Raw genomic sequence first — 14,886 nt, 5'->3', positions numbered from 1 at the left:
TGCCGCACCTGCCTCCATCCGTGCTGAAGCCACAGCCACCGCCCGGACTATTTCAGGTACCCAAGCATTACTGTCTGCCATTTTACTTTCGCATAGACTGTGACCTGGTCAGCTGCCTCCCCACTACGGTGGAGCGGCCTAGTGGGTCCACAAACCCAGTGTCCGTGACATTGAGGAGTATTGCTCTGACTTTAGGAAGTGGTGCGTAGCTTCTCGGTGGAATGACCCTGCCTTAAGGTGCCAGTTTAGGTTGGGTCTGTCGAACGCCCTGAAAGACCTGCTAGTTAGCTATCCCTCTTCTGACTCCCTAGACCAGGTTATGGCTTAAGCGGTACGACTTGACCGACGTCTCAGGGAACGACAACGTGAACGTTTTTGTGTTTTCTCCTCTGACTCCCCCATGATGCCTCCCGAGGTTCCGTTGCTTCGTTCTTCCACGGAAGACTCAGAGGTACCTATGCAACTCGGGGCCTCCGTGTTCCCCCAACAACGTAGAGAGTTCCGCAGGAAGAATGGTCTCTGCTTCTATTGTGGGGATGACAAGCATCAAGTGAACACCTGTCCTAGGCGTAAGAATAAGCAGCTGGAAAACTTCCGCGCCTAAGTGATCATCGGGGAGGTCACTTGGGCGCACAGGTATTTCCCGTAAATATGAAACGTAATAAAATCTTGCTTCCCTTTCAGGTCTCTTTTGGTGGTAGGTCTGCTATCGGCAGTGCCTTCGTGGATTCAGGGTCGTCTGCTAATATCATGTCTGTGGAATTTGCTATGTCTCTAGCTATGCCTTTGATTGATTTGCCTAAACCTGTCCCGGTAGTGGGTATCGACTCCACTCCTCTTGCTAATGGTTATTTTACACAGCATACCCCTGTTTTTGAACTCCTTGTTGGCTCCATGCATTTGGAGCAGTGCTCTGTACTGTTGATGCAGGGATTATTGTCCGATTTGGTTTTAGGCCTTCCCTGGTTGCAGTTGCATAATCCCACGTTTGACTGGAATACTGGGGATCTTACCAAATGGGGTAATGATTGCTTGACGTCATGTTTTTCTGTTAATTCTATTTCTCCCCCTGAGGGGGTGAACACGCTACCTGAGTTTGTTCAGGACTTCGCTGATGTTTTCTCTAAGGAGGCCTCCGAAGTGTTACCTCCTCATAGAGAATACGATTGCGCTATCGATTTGGTACCAGGAGCTAAGCTCCCTAAGGGTAGGATATTTAATCTCTCTTGTCCCGAACGTGAAGCCATGAGAGAGTATATCCAGGAATGCCTGGCCAAGGGTTACATTCGCCCCTCTACTTCTCCGGTAGGTGCTGGCTTCTTCTTCGTAGGGAAGAAGGATGGTGGTCTTAGGCCATGCATTGACTACCGTAACGTGAATAAGGTCACTGTAAGGAACCAGTATCCCCTTCCTTTGATTCCTGATCTCTTTAATCAGGTTCAGGGGGCCAAATGGTTCTCTAAGTTTGATCTACGGGGGGCGTATAACCTTATCCAAGAGGGGGATGAGTGGAAGACTGCGTTTAACACGCCCGAAGGTCATTTCGAATACCTCGTCATGCCCTTTGGGTTGTGTAATGCTACCGCGGTCTTCCAGAATTTCATAAATGAGATTTTAAGAGATTACCTGCGGGTATTTCTTGTAGTGTACCTTGATGACATACTTGTGTTTTCCAAGGACTGGTCCTCCCACATTGAGCATGTCAGGAAGGTGCTCCAGGTCCTTCGGGAAAACAAACTGTTTGCGAAGACCGAAAAATGTGTGTTTGGGGTGCAGGAGATACCATTTTTGGGTCAAATCCTCACTCCTCATGAATTCCGCATGGACCCCGCCAAGGTCCAGGCTGTGGCGGAATGGATCCAACCTGCCTCCCTGAAGGCGTTACAGTGCTTCTTGGGGTTCGCTAATTATTACAGGAGATTTATTGCTAACTTCTCGGTCATCGCTAAGCCTCTTACGGACCTCACTCGCAAGGGTGCTGATCTCCTCCGCTGGCCTCCTGAGGCTGTCCAGGCTTTTGAGGTCCTTAAGAAGTGCTTTATCTCGGCCCCGGTGTTGGTTCAGCCCAACCAAATGGAGCCATTTATCGTGGAGGTTGACGCGTCCGAGGTGGGAGTGGGGGCTGTCTTGTCCCAGGGTACCAGGTCCCTCACCCATCTCCGTCCCTGTGCCTACTTCTCCAGGAAGTTTTAGCCCACTGAGAGTAACTATGATATTGGCAACCGCAAACTCTTAGCCATTAAATGGGCATTTGAAGAGTGGCACCACTTCCTGGCGGGGGCTAGGCACCAGGTAACGGTCCTTACCGACCACAAGAATCTGGTTTTCCTAGAATCTGCCCGGAGGCTAAACCCGAGACAAGCTCGATGGGCGTTATTTTTTACCAGATTCAATTTTTTGGTTACCTATAGGGCTGGGTCTAAAAATATTAAGGCTGATGCACTGTCGCGTAGCTTCATGGCCAGCCCTCCTTCGGAGGAAGATCCTGCTTGTATTTTGCCTCCAGGTATAATCATTTCCTCTATTGATTCGGATTTAGTCTCTGAAATTGCTGCTGATCAAGGTTCAGCTCCCGGGAACTTTCCTAAGAACAAGCTGTTTGTTCCCCTGCAATTCCGGCTAAGGGTACTTAGGGAAAATCATGACTCCGCACTATCTGGTCATCCAGGCATCCTGGGTACCAAGCACCTCATTGCCAGAAACTATTGGTGGCCTGGGTTGCCTAAAGACGTTAAGGCCTACGTCGCCGCTTGTGAGGTTTGTGCTAGGTCCAAGACTCCCAGGTCCCGACCAGCGGGCTTACTATGTTCTTTGCCCATTCCCCAGAGACCTTGGACCCATATCTCCATGGATTTTATCACCGATCTGCCTCCATCTCAAGGCAAGTCGGTGGTGTGGGTTGTAGTAGACCGCTTCAGTAAGATGTGCCACTTTGTGCCCCTCAAAAAACTACCCAATGCTAAGACGTTAGCTACCTTGTTTGTCAAACACATCCTGTGTCTCCATGGTCTCCCTGTCAATATTGTTTCTGACAGAGGGGTACAATTTGTTTCTTTGTTTTGGAGAGCCTTCTGTAAAAAGTTGGAGATTGATCTGTCCTTCTCCTCTGCCTTCCATCCTGAAACTAATGGCCAAACCGAGAGGATTAATCAGTCTCTAGAACAATATTTAAGGTGTTTTATCTCTGACTGTCAATATGATTGGGTCTCATTCATTCCCCTCGCCGAATTTTCCCTTAATAACCGGGTCAGTAACTCGTCAGGGGTCTCCCCCTTTTTCTGTAATTTTGGGTTTAATCCACGGTTCTCCTCCGTTTCACCTGGTAGTTCCAACAATCCCGAGGTAGAGGTCGTTCATCGGGAACTGTGCACAGTCTGGGCCCAGGTTCAGAAGAACCTAGAGGCGTCCCAGAGCATACAAAAAACTCAGGCAGATAGAAGACGTTCTGCTAACCCCTTGTTTATGGTCGGGGATCTGGTGTGGCTATCGTCAAAGAACTTGCGCCTTAAAGTCCCGTCCAAGAAGTTTGCTCCCCGGTTTATAGGGCCGTACAAGGTCATTGAAGTCCTCAATCTTATCTCCTTCCGACTGGAGTTGCCCCCATCTTTTCGAGTACACGACGTGTTTCATGCCTCCCTCCTTAAACGCTGCTCCCCGTCCTTGGCTCCCTCGAGGAAACCTCCTGTCCCCGTTCTCAACCCTGAGGGGGTAGAATTCGAGGTGGCCAAGATTGTGGAAAGCAAGATGGTCCAAGGCTCCCTCCAGTACCTGGTCCATTGGAGAGGATACAGGCCTGAGGAGAGGACTTGGGTACCCGCCCGGGATGTTCACGCTGGGGTATTGGTCAGGAGGTTCCACCTTCGTTTCCCCAATAAACCAGGTCAATCTAGAAAGGGTCCGGTGGCTCCTCATAAAAGGGGGGGGGTACTGTTAAGGATCTACCAGGCACAGCTTCTGTATCCACGCCCATAGGTAATCAGTCTGCAGCTGCTTCTATGTCTGTGAGACTGACTCCATGTTCCACCACTCAGGATGGCAGGCTTAGGAGTGGGAGAGCCTATCACAGCCTGGCCAGACGGAGCTAGCTCCCGCCCTCTGTCTATTTATACCTGCCTTTCCTGTTCCTCCTTGCTTGTGATTCTTCTCGTTTTGTTTCCTGGCCCTGCTGCAGCTTCTTGAACCATTTGACCCTGCTTCATATTGACCCTGGCTTACTGACTACTCTCCTGCTCTGCGTTTGGTACCTCGTACACTCCTGGTTTGACTCAGCTTGTTCACTACTCTCCCGCTCTGCGTTTGGTACCTCGTACACTCCTGGTTTGACTCGGCTCGTTCACCACTCTTGTTGCTCACGGTGCTGCCGTGGGCAACTGCCCCTTTTCCCTTGCTTCTGTGTACCCTTGTCTGTTGTGCACTTATTGAGCGTAGGGACCGTCGCCCAGTTGTACCCCGTCGCCTAGGGCGGGTCGTTGCAAGTAGGCAGGGACTGAGTGGCGGGTAGATTAGGGCTCACTTGTCTGTTTCCTTACCCCCATCATTACACTTTCCTCTCACTCTCTTGGTGTCCAAGATCTCCTTGACCTCAAAGATGTCAGAGGGGCCGCTAGACGCAACCGCAGGGCTGGGAGTCTTGGAATAGCGGTTCAGGATCACAGGTTTCAGAAGGGAGACATGGAAGGAGTTAGGAATCCTGAGGGTAGGAGGCAGCCGAAGCTTGTAGGCGACAGGATTGATCTGCTGCAGAACCTCGAATGGTCCGAGGAACCTGGGGGCAAATTTACATGACGGCACCCTCAGTCGGTTATTCCTGGACGACAGCCAGACCTTAGTGCCAGGAAGAAACCGAGGAGGCTCTCTTCTTATTGTGTCAGCCTTCCGTTTCATGCGGTCCACTGCCATTAGGATGGAGTATCGAGTCTGCTGCCAGATCTTCAAAAAGTCTCTAAACGTGGAGTTAGCTGCAGGTACCTCGGAAGTATCAGGCACCGGGAGAGGAATTCGTGGGTGCTGGCCGTAGACAATGCAGAACAGTGTATTCCTAGTAGACTCGCTGGTGTGATTATTGCAGGAGAACTCCGCCCACGAGAGCAGCTGCACCCAGTGATCATGCTGCTTGGAGATGAAGTGGCGTAGGTAGTTTTCCAAAATCTGGTTCATCCTCTCGACCTGACATTAGACTGAGGATGGTAGACAGAAGAAAAGTCCAACTTCACGCCAAGAAGTCCGCAGAGAGTTCTCCAGAACCCCGAGGTGAACTGAACCCCCCGATCAGACACAATATGCTGCGGCAAGCCGTGCAGGCGGAAGATGTGTTGGGGCCTGAGCGTACTGTCACGAAGGGTCTGTGGACCCACTGGGCCGTACCGCCTTGGCGCTAAGGCAGCTGGCCAACAGGGAGCAGGTCAATGTCTATAGTTCGTATAGACATATAGCATATAGCTGTGGCAGCTCGGACAGCAGCAGGGCAGGCTCGGCTTGGACTAGGCAGCAGGTAGACGTCAGGCGAGGTGAAGCAGGTCAGACGTGGGATACAGCACGACACGACTTTGGCACAGCTCAGTGCTCGACCAATCCCGATACTGCCGTGCAAATTGAAACCTTTTTTTCGATGCAGCTTTCTTAAAATAGGAGCAGTGACCATCCGTCTGCCTCGGATCCCTATACGCAGTAGGGTTCGCATGAACTGTTTTAGGCACACGTTTGGTAGCCCCCTTGTTGATTTTTACGGTGATCTGCTCCACTGTAGCATGTTGTTCGGCCCTCGTGCACCTTCGTAGCCAACTTTTACCACCCACATCAATGGCACGTAGTGCTCCGCAGTTTCCACGTCGGTTAATCCCAATGATGCCATTTGTCCACTCACGATATGCTTTCACCACAGCAGGAGGCGAACAGTTCACAAACTGTGCTGTTTGAGAAATACTGTCACCCTCGGCCTAAAAACATAATCATCCCTTTCTGCAACTATGAGAAATCGCCCCTTTTACCCATGGCAACAACGAGTGATATGTGTTCAGACAGCCTATCGCACACCTTATATACCCACCAAGCCAGACCACGAGACATCACTTCTTTCCTGGGCTACGCGCTACCCGACGGTGAAATTAGGAGGTGGTCATAATAATGTGACTCGCCTGTGTATTATATCTAAAACTTGTTATATATCTATAATTTGTGGATCCACGAACAAAGCAGTGAGCTGCCCATATACATGAAGTACGTTGCACTCTGTGTCATACAACAGGTAATATGGAAATACAGCACTGAGGTTATTTAAAAAAACACCAGGGCTGACTTTCTATATTTGGTAGGAGTCTGATTGTATCATCGGTTAGTCTGATGACACAGTCAAAGGGTGCCAACCCTTTGATTAATCCATGGTCATGCCCACTCTCTCACAGATGATCAAATGGGCACAACTACTGTTCCCGCAATAATGTACCCCCACCGATGTATACCACGGTGCGAAAAGGGGTTAAAGGGTAACTAAACGTTCAACAAACTTCTGACATGCCATAGTGACATGTCAGAAGTTTTGATAGGTGGGGTTCCGAGCACTGAGACCCCCCACCAATCGATAAAATGAAGCAGCAAGAAGCGCTCAACTGCTTCATTTTTGTTCTGCTTTTTCCGGAAACATTTTACTTTTTAAAAATCAGCAACTACTACCTATTTATATAGTGACAACATATTCCACAGTGTTGTACAATTAGGGTATGTTCACACGGCAGCCTCCGTTACGGCTGAAATTACGGAGATGTTTTCAGGCGAAACCAGCTCCGGAATTTCATACGTAATGGCATGTTGCAGGCGCTTTTCGCTGCGTCCATTACGGACGTAATTGGAACTGTTTTTCCATGGAGTCAATGGAAAACGGCTCCATTTACGTCTCAAGAAGCGACAGGCACTTCTTTGACGCGGGCGTCTTTTTTACGTGCCGTCATTTGACAACGGCGCGTAAAAAAAATGACTGTCGGCACAGAACATCGTAACCCCATTCTAATGAAAGGCAGATGTTTGCCGACGCTTTGGAGCCGTATTTTCGGACGTAATTCGAGGCTAAAACGCCCAAATTACCATCCGTAAATAGGGTGTGTGAACCCAGTTTAGGGGATATAAATTTATCTTGACTGTGGCCTATTTTGACTTTAGCTTTGTCAAGGGTTTGTTTAAGGACATGTGCACACAGGCTATTTTCAGGCATTTTTCGGGCCGTAAACGTTCCAAAAAACGTTCCAAAAAACGGCTGAAAAATCGGAAGCAGAACGCCTACAAACATTTGCCCATTACGGTGTTCTGTTCTGACGGGGTGTTTTTTTTACGCCTCAGTTTCCAAAAACAGCACGTAAAAATGCCCGCGAAAAAGAAGTGCATGTCACTTCTTGGGCAGTTTTTGGAGCTGTTGTTCATTGACTCTAGAAAAACAGCTCCAAAAACGGCCGTAAAAAACGCTGAGAAAAACGGCTGAAAATCAGGAGCTGTTTTCCCTTGAAAATAGCTCCGTATTTTCAGATGTTTTTTAGTAAGAGTGTGAACATAGCCTAACTCTGAATGCAACATAAGAAATATAATATATGGATATAACATTCACTCAATACGCAACTGAAACACATGTTCCTTACTGCGAGCACTTTCATTTCTACTCCATGGTCAAAAATAGAACAATACACATGATCCTTCGTAGACTAGAACATATTTATTCTATAGAATAATATAAAATGTGAATATAAGGCTTTCTATGTACATGTCCCCGCACACTTCTCCGGTGAATGTTTTGTATGGTATAAATTAAGGTTTTCATTATTTTCTTATTCATGCAGCCGTTAATAACTTTATTAGGGTTTATTCACATGCGGCAGATTTGTTGCAGAAATTTCTGTTCAATACTTCTGAACGTTTCTGCAGCATGAGCATGGATTTCTGCAAATTTTAGAAATTTTTGGAACAAATGGGCTGCATTTGACTATACCCTAAGACTTTGTTCACATCTGCCCTAAGTTTATTCATTCCTCTGTTCTGTCATAGGAAAAGAAGAAGGAAAAAAACCCTAAGGGTATGTGCACACGATGAGAGGCTTTTACGTCTGAAAAGACAGACTGTTTTCAGGAGAAAACAGCTGCGTCGTTTCAGACATAAAAGCTCCTCCTCGCATTATGCGAGGCGTCTTTGACGCTCGTAATCTTGAGCTGCTCTTCATTGACTTCAATGAAGAACGGCTCAAATTACGTTACAAAGAAGTGTCCTGCACTTCTTTGCCGAGGCAGTCAATTTACGCGTCGTAGTTTGACAGTTGTCAAACGGCGACGCGTAAATGACAGGTCGTCTGCACAGTACGTCGGCAAACCCATTCAAGTGAATGGGCAGATGTTTGCCGACGTATTGTAGCCCTATTTTCAGACGTAAAACGAGGCATAATACGCCTTATTTATGCCTGAAAATAGGTCGTGTAAACCCAGCCTAAGTGCTGCAGCCATTGCATGAGGTACACTAACGGCCCCTGACTAAACCATTGACTATAATGTGTTCCGTCGGGCTTCCATGAGGGTGTCCGTCATTTTATCAGAAGAAATTGTGAAGCATTCTGCACTATTTATTCAAGCGTTTTTCACCGGATCTGCGATGGAGGCCCCTAATGGAGACTGTTAACAAAGCATTGGGGGGAAAAGACATGGAGCGGCAGATGCACATGGCCGAAAACCAGGCCCACATGGGGTGGCAAATGGCCGCCCGATTTTGCCAGTAAAACTGTGGTTTTATTAGCAAAATCATGTGCATTTTCGCCACGGCATGTGGGTTTGGTTTACGGGCCTGTGCGGCTGCTGCTCTGTGTGTTTTCTCCCACAGATATGTAAGGAGAATGATCATAACAATGATAAATGTGCATCAGCGAGCCTCACCACTACATCTGAAAAAATGCAGCGAATACATGGGAATTTTACACTATTGGTGATGAAGGTTCCTCTTAAAGGCTCCATGAACATGGCCGTTGTATGGATACGTAAAATAGAGCAAATAGAATAGTAGGTACATTCCCTCCGTGGGCCCCCCATTTTGTATGTAGGCACAGAGTTTTTCTTTCTCACAGATTCAGTATTATTTGGGGCATGCAGTATTTATTTAGTTCAGAATCATAGATGCGGGTCCCAGCCCCTAATACGGGGACCCAATCACGTCTGGTGAAGCAGTTGCCACATCTAGGCAGAGAATGAAAAGAGAGGTGGCCGTACATCTTTGCAGCTCCTTCCTTTTCTGTGCTGCACTAGGCAGGACAGGGGTCGGATGACGCCCGTTCTGGAGATAGGTACGGGTCCCAGAGCGGGGACCCACATCTATCAAGAATTTACGGCATATCCATAAGTAACTTCACAATAGGTTTATATAATGTGGTTAGTTTAGGTCATTAGCCCCCGCATCTATCAGACATTTATGACATATCCCAATCTCAAGAACAGGGGTCCCCTAAGCCCACACTTGAATGGTGAGGCAGCGAGAGTTACCGAAACAGCGCAGCACAGCGAGCTTCACCCTATAACCTTCACTGCCTGGATGCAACACAAAACCCATACAAACTACCCCCGCAAAAAACAAGCCCTCACACAGCTCCATCGACGGAAAATGAAAAAAGTTATGGATCTCAGAATATGGCGTCACAAAATATTTTTCTTTTTGTAAAAGTGGTAAAACTTAAATTTGGTATTGCCGTATTTATAGCGAATTCGGTTAGCATGTAATTCTACAGCAAGCAGTTTTTTCAGCTTTTCAATACATTATATGGTACATTAAATGGTGCCATAAAAACGACAACTCGTCAAAAAAACAAGCCCTCATAAGGCTATATCGACGGAAAAAGAAAAAAGTTATGGCTCTTTGAAGGTGGGGAAAATACAACGGAAAACGAAAAAACGGCTTCGGCGGCAAGTGTTTTGCTAGATTTTTTGTAGTCAGCGATATAGAGAACTTAGACTTACAGCAATAGTACAAATTATGGTTTTTTTGCCGTAATCAAAGGTTAGGGATATGGGTAATTGGGGAAGGACAATATACAGAACATAGTAGCACTGCTTGCTTACAGCAAAGGTAACTGAGAACAATTTGTATTGTCTAGGGTGCTAAGACCACAGTCAATGAAAGTCATATTGGGAAAGGTAGTGTACAGTTTTCACAGGTACATTTTATAACAAGCAATTCCGTTCTAAAGATTCCGACATTTTATCTATCAAGCCAAAATGCGCACAACCCTGAAGACTGACACAGTAAGGTAGTCACGGTATCGATGACGTAACAGGCTGCTATTGCTTGACTACCGCTCTAATGACGTAACATTGCGCGGGCGGGCTCCTTGCTGACAGTCAGGTTAGGTCGTCACTTTAGCCCAGTTTTACTGGGCGGGAAGGATTAAAAAAAAAAAATGGGAGTGGTTGAATCGAAATTTGCGAGACCCTTGGTCACGCCTTCCCACAGGACCGTGACGTCACTAGCAGAATATGGCGGCGTTTGGAGCTCGCTAGTTTGCTGCTCGTATCTGTCGCATGTTTATTTACATCCGGATCACTACAGGTCAGGCTCAGCTCGGAGCGGCTGGAAGCAGGAGAAGGGCTGGGTGAAGGTTCCCTGTAACGTAGTTGTTACCAGGGAAGTGCAAGGGTTTGGGCAGCCGCTCATGTCGGATAATCAGAGCTGGAACTCCTCGGGGTCAGAGGAAGACCTGGAGACCGAGCCGGGGCCGCCCGTGGAGCTGTGCGGGGTCCTCTCTAAGGTGAGTGCTGCCGCTGCCATAGTCTATATACACATTCGGTTCCAGGTGCGGCGCTCTGTCACTTGTAGTGTCTAGAAAGTCATTGCTTCACTGCCTGTCGCTTCCAGCCAATGGCTGCGGCTTCAGTGCGTGGAGGGTCTCCATCTGTGTATTTGTTCTATGGTTTCCTTATTATCGTATCGTACACCGACTAGACCACTTTATTGGGAGTAGCGCTATATTATTTCTTTATTCTTCTGTGTAGACTTTGGGCCGCCGATAGACTGGACTGCGCCCCTGTCATTTAACGTCAGGGTTTGTTTTATCCTAGTTGGGAACTGTCTCTTTAATTAACCCATGAAAGTTATCTGGTGGTAAAACACAATACGGACGAGTAGATAAGCCTATCCCGGCTGCTTCTGAGTGGGAGCCGCTTTGGTCATCCCGGGATAAGTTCTCCAGTGATGGCTGGATGTACATTTCACAGTCCTGTATAGGACATATGGGAATTTTGTCCACTTCTGGTATGTGCGCCATGTTTTGTATGAGGGGACGCTGCTGGCCTTCACTCGCTCGTCCTCAGGTGTGTTGCTAGTGTATGAAATCATTGCCTTCAGCAATTTGTCCTTACAAGAGGCCAGTGCTATTTTGTACGTCTATACCAGTGGTCTCCAAGCTGTGGCTTTCCACCTGTTCTGAAACTACAACTCCCATCATGCTCTAACAGTCTGTGCCAGTCATGGCATGCTGGAAGTTGTAGTTTTGCAACAGGTTGGAGACCATTGATTTATTGCGTGGGTTCTGTCCCAGGGTTCTCTGTTCTGTTGGTTGGGGTGTTTATTAAATACATTCTACCATTTTTCTTGGTCGTTATTGTTGTGAACATAAGGGAGAGCGTTCTCAAAACTGATGCAAAGGAAAAGTGGGTTAGTTGGTCATAGCAACCAATCAGGTTGCATCTTTTATTTTCAAAGGCGCCTCTGAAAAGTGAGAGCTAGAATCTGATTGGTTGCTATGGGCAGTACTTCACTTTTTTCTTTGCACCAGATTTGATAAATCTCCCCCTGATAGTGTGTGTTTTGGACATGTTGGGAGTTGTAGTTTTGCAGCAGCTGGAGCGCCACATGTTGGGGACCACTGGTTAATAAAACAGAGAAAAGCCTGGTTATAGAGACTTCTACCTCTTCTTCATTCAGATTGCTGGGGGCAACTTTGGTAACACCATTAAAAATAATTTGGTTGTTAGGCAGTGTACCCCTAGCAACCGAGATGTCATTGAGCAGAGTTTCCTGTCAAGTATTTGTAGACGTGGCTGTTTGTAAGACTTTAGCCCGCACATCCTAAAACGACACTTTCCGGTTCTGGCTGCTTTCCATATTATCCTGTGATTCACGGATTATCATTGATTAACATTTCTTTGTATTTGCTTTATTGCTCTCTACGTCTCTATACTTTTATTGGAATTTGCATTTACCAGCTTAGAAGGGGGAGGTGCAGGACATGGTCGATTTGGGGTGTTTCTCAAAAGGTCTTGCAACACAGAATATAAAGGCCCTTTTACACCTGCTGGTATTCGGCCGGTTCAGCGAGCGCCGATCAATGAGACATCGTTGATGGGCGCTCGTTTGCTCCTGTCACACGGAGCTATGTATGTGGACGAGCGGTCGTTAAGCTGATCGCTCGTCCCCATGCATTACCATGTCGGCAGCGTGTTTCCCTGTCTATACAGAGAGATGTGCTGCCGACGGCGATAATATTGTACTTTTTGAAAACGATACGATCAGCTGATCGCTGCCGTGTTTACCCTGAGCAGTTACGCTTGTCTGCCTGATAATCGCCAAGTGTAAAAGGGCCTTAACGCATACCATGGCAGATCAGGTCTATTCGTTGGAAGTGGGTTCTTGAAGTAAAGAAATATGACTAAGGCCTTATTCACACAAACGTGTTTCTCGTCAGCGTGCCTATTGCAATTCAATATGATTGTTTACAGATCAGTGTTATTTTTATTTTTTTTCTTACGTTGCGAAAAACTCACAGCATGTCCTGTTCTGGTCAGTTTTTGCAGACCAGACTCGTCCATTAAAGTCTATGGGTGCGTGAAAAAAAAAAAATGGACAGCACACGGATGACATCTGTGTGCTGTCTTTCACAGATCGCTTTCTAAAGAAATGCAGAAAACATAGGAAAAGTGAAACAAGGAAGTGCTTGCCGAGGAGAAAATTGGACATGAAAAACGGATGACACAGACGTAAGGATATGTTCACACGCAGTGTTTTCAGACGTAATTCCGGCGTGTTACGCCCTGAATTACGTCTGAAAAACCGCTCCATTACACCTACAAACAATTGCCCATTGCTTTCAATGGGTTTTACGATGTTCTGTTCCCACGAGGTGTTCTTTTACGTGTTGCTGTCAAAAGACGGCGTGTAAAAAGACTAATTGGGAAGTTTTTGGAGCCATTTTTCATTGACTCCATTGAAAAATAGCTCCAATAACATCAGTAAAATACGCAGTGAAAAACGTGTTTTAAAAAACGTCTGAAAAGCAGGAGCTGTTTTCAGGCGAAAACGCCTCCCTAATTTCAGACGTATTTTGCTACTGAGTGTGAACATACCCTGACACGGACATGTGCGTGATAAATGGTCTGTTTTTTGCAGACGCAAATTGGACACGCCCCTGTAAATAAGGCATGATTTGTGTTTGTGGCTTTTTAACCAGATCTCCCCCGCCCCCCCCCCCACCCCAATCAGATGGTCGTCAAAGTAATTAAAGGGGTTATTCACTGTTCTGACTATCTCCCTTGACGGCAGATGTCGGGAGAGAAGGATCGGGCTGCTGAATTTCAACATATCGGATCGTTTTATTCCTTAATAGATAAGCCTGTGAGGAGTCTGGCAGCGGCTTTCTCCCTTCTCCCCATTGAAAACAGATTAGCGTGCAAGTGTACAGGGGAGCTGGGAGGAATAGCTGTTGGTCGGCCGCCCGCTATCTAAGGCCTCATTCACACGACCGTAGCCATGTTCATGGCCGTGATTTTCAGGTCGGCCGGCAGCGCACTTTAGGCCACGAGCCACCCGTAAATCACGGGCCATACACATGGACGCGGCCATCCATTATTTTCAATGAGCCCGGACCGGGCCGTTCGCTGCTTTCCCTTCCTTGCTACTTGCTCACTGTAAATAGTCTACACACTTGTTCACAGTATTACAGCCTTCTCCCATTGAAGTGAATAGGAGAAGGCTGTAATACTGACAACCGATTCAGGGTATGTTCAGACGGCCTATTTTTGGCCGTTTTTTGGGCCGTAAACCCCCGAAAAGTAGGAAGCAGAACGCCTCCAAACATCTGCCCATTGATTTCAAAATGTTCTGTTCCAACGGAGCGTTTTTCGTGGCGTTTTTTTAAGCGTAAAAAAATGTCGGCGGAAAAGAAGTGCAGGACACTTCTTGGAACTTTTTGGAGCCGTTTTCCATAGACTATTGAAAAAAGCTCCAAAAACGGCCGTAAAAAAAGTCTGAAAATCTGGAGCGGTTTTCTCTTGGAAAAAAAATCTCCGTATTTTGAGACTTTTTCGACTCTGGGTGTAAACCTACCCTCACAGTGAGCAAGTTGAAATGAAGGGGAAGCCGCGCTCGTACGATGTAGCCATTCATTGTGTCCATTCATACATAGGAAAATAAGCCTCTGTTCACACGTATATTATATTTCCTTTGTCGGCATATTCAAAAAGTCCATTAATTTGCTACAACCGTGTAAGCGTGTGTGTATTTGAGCATATAATAGAAGTACAGATATTTGTAGGTCTTCTGTAGTGTCCTACCCCGATAGTAGAGGATGTTGCGGTGCCGCCCTCTCCTACAGTTGGAAATAATCAGATGTCCTAATAGAAGTATTTGGAATTTCTCAAGTCCACTTGGGTGTGTCTGTAATATAAGAAACTTCTCCTTCCACATGCCTGAAGATCTCGGCTTTGTGCCTACAGTAGATGACTAGAAGAACCGCACGTATTGTGAATATCAGGGAGGGTTAGAACAGATATTTTGAGAATTTTGTTGTAGTGGATTGCTCCGTGTTTTTATCTGCAGCTGGCACTGTTTACTATACGGAGCAGGGATAGTGTTTGTGAATGGAGGCGCTGCCCGCATTATGCC

The 14,886-nt window shown here is 46.9% G+C and overlaps 1 protein-coding gene across 2 annotated transcripts in view; it reads left to right on the top strand.

Annotated features, from left to right (window-relative positions):
* Positions 1 to 10,353: 10,353 nt before the first annotated feature.
* CERT1 (ceramide transporter 1) overlaps positions 10,354 to 14,886 on the top strand; it is a 79,567-nt gene continuing 75,034 nt past the window's right edge. Inside the window, exon 1 of one of the 2 annotated variants that reach the window (XM_075838431.1) lies at positions 10,354 to 10,756. In XM_075838431.1, the coding sequence (XP_075694546.1) occupies positions 10,409 to 10,756 (348 nt within the window). In that variant the 5' untranslated portion in view covers positions 10,354 to 10,408. The remainder of the gene's footprint in view (positions 10,757 to 14,886) is intronic. The other variant, XM_075838440.1, reaches the window with a different exon arrangement.

This window comes from Rhinoderma darwinii, chromosome 1 (assembly GCF_050947455.1).
Source record: "Rhinoderma darwinii isolate aRhiDar2 chromosome 1, aRhiDar2.hap1, whole genome shotgun sequence".
NCBI classification, from domain to species: domain Eukaryota; kingdom Metazoa; phylum Chordata; class Amphibia; order Anura; family Rhinodermatidae; genus Rhinoderma; species Rhinoderma darwinii.
Note: the sequence above shows the minus strand (reverse complement) of the source record. Positions and strands in the feature narration are given on the sequence as shown.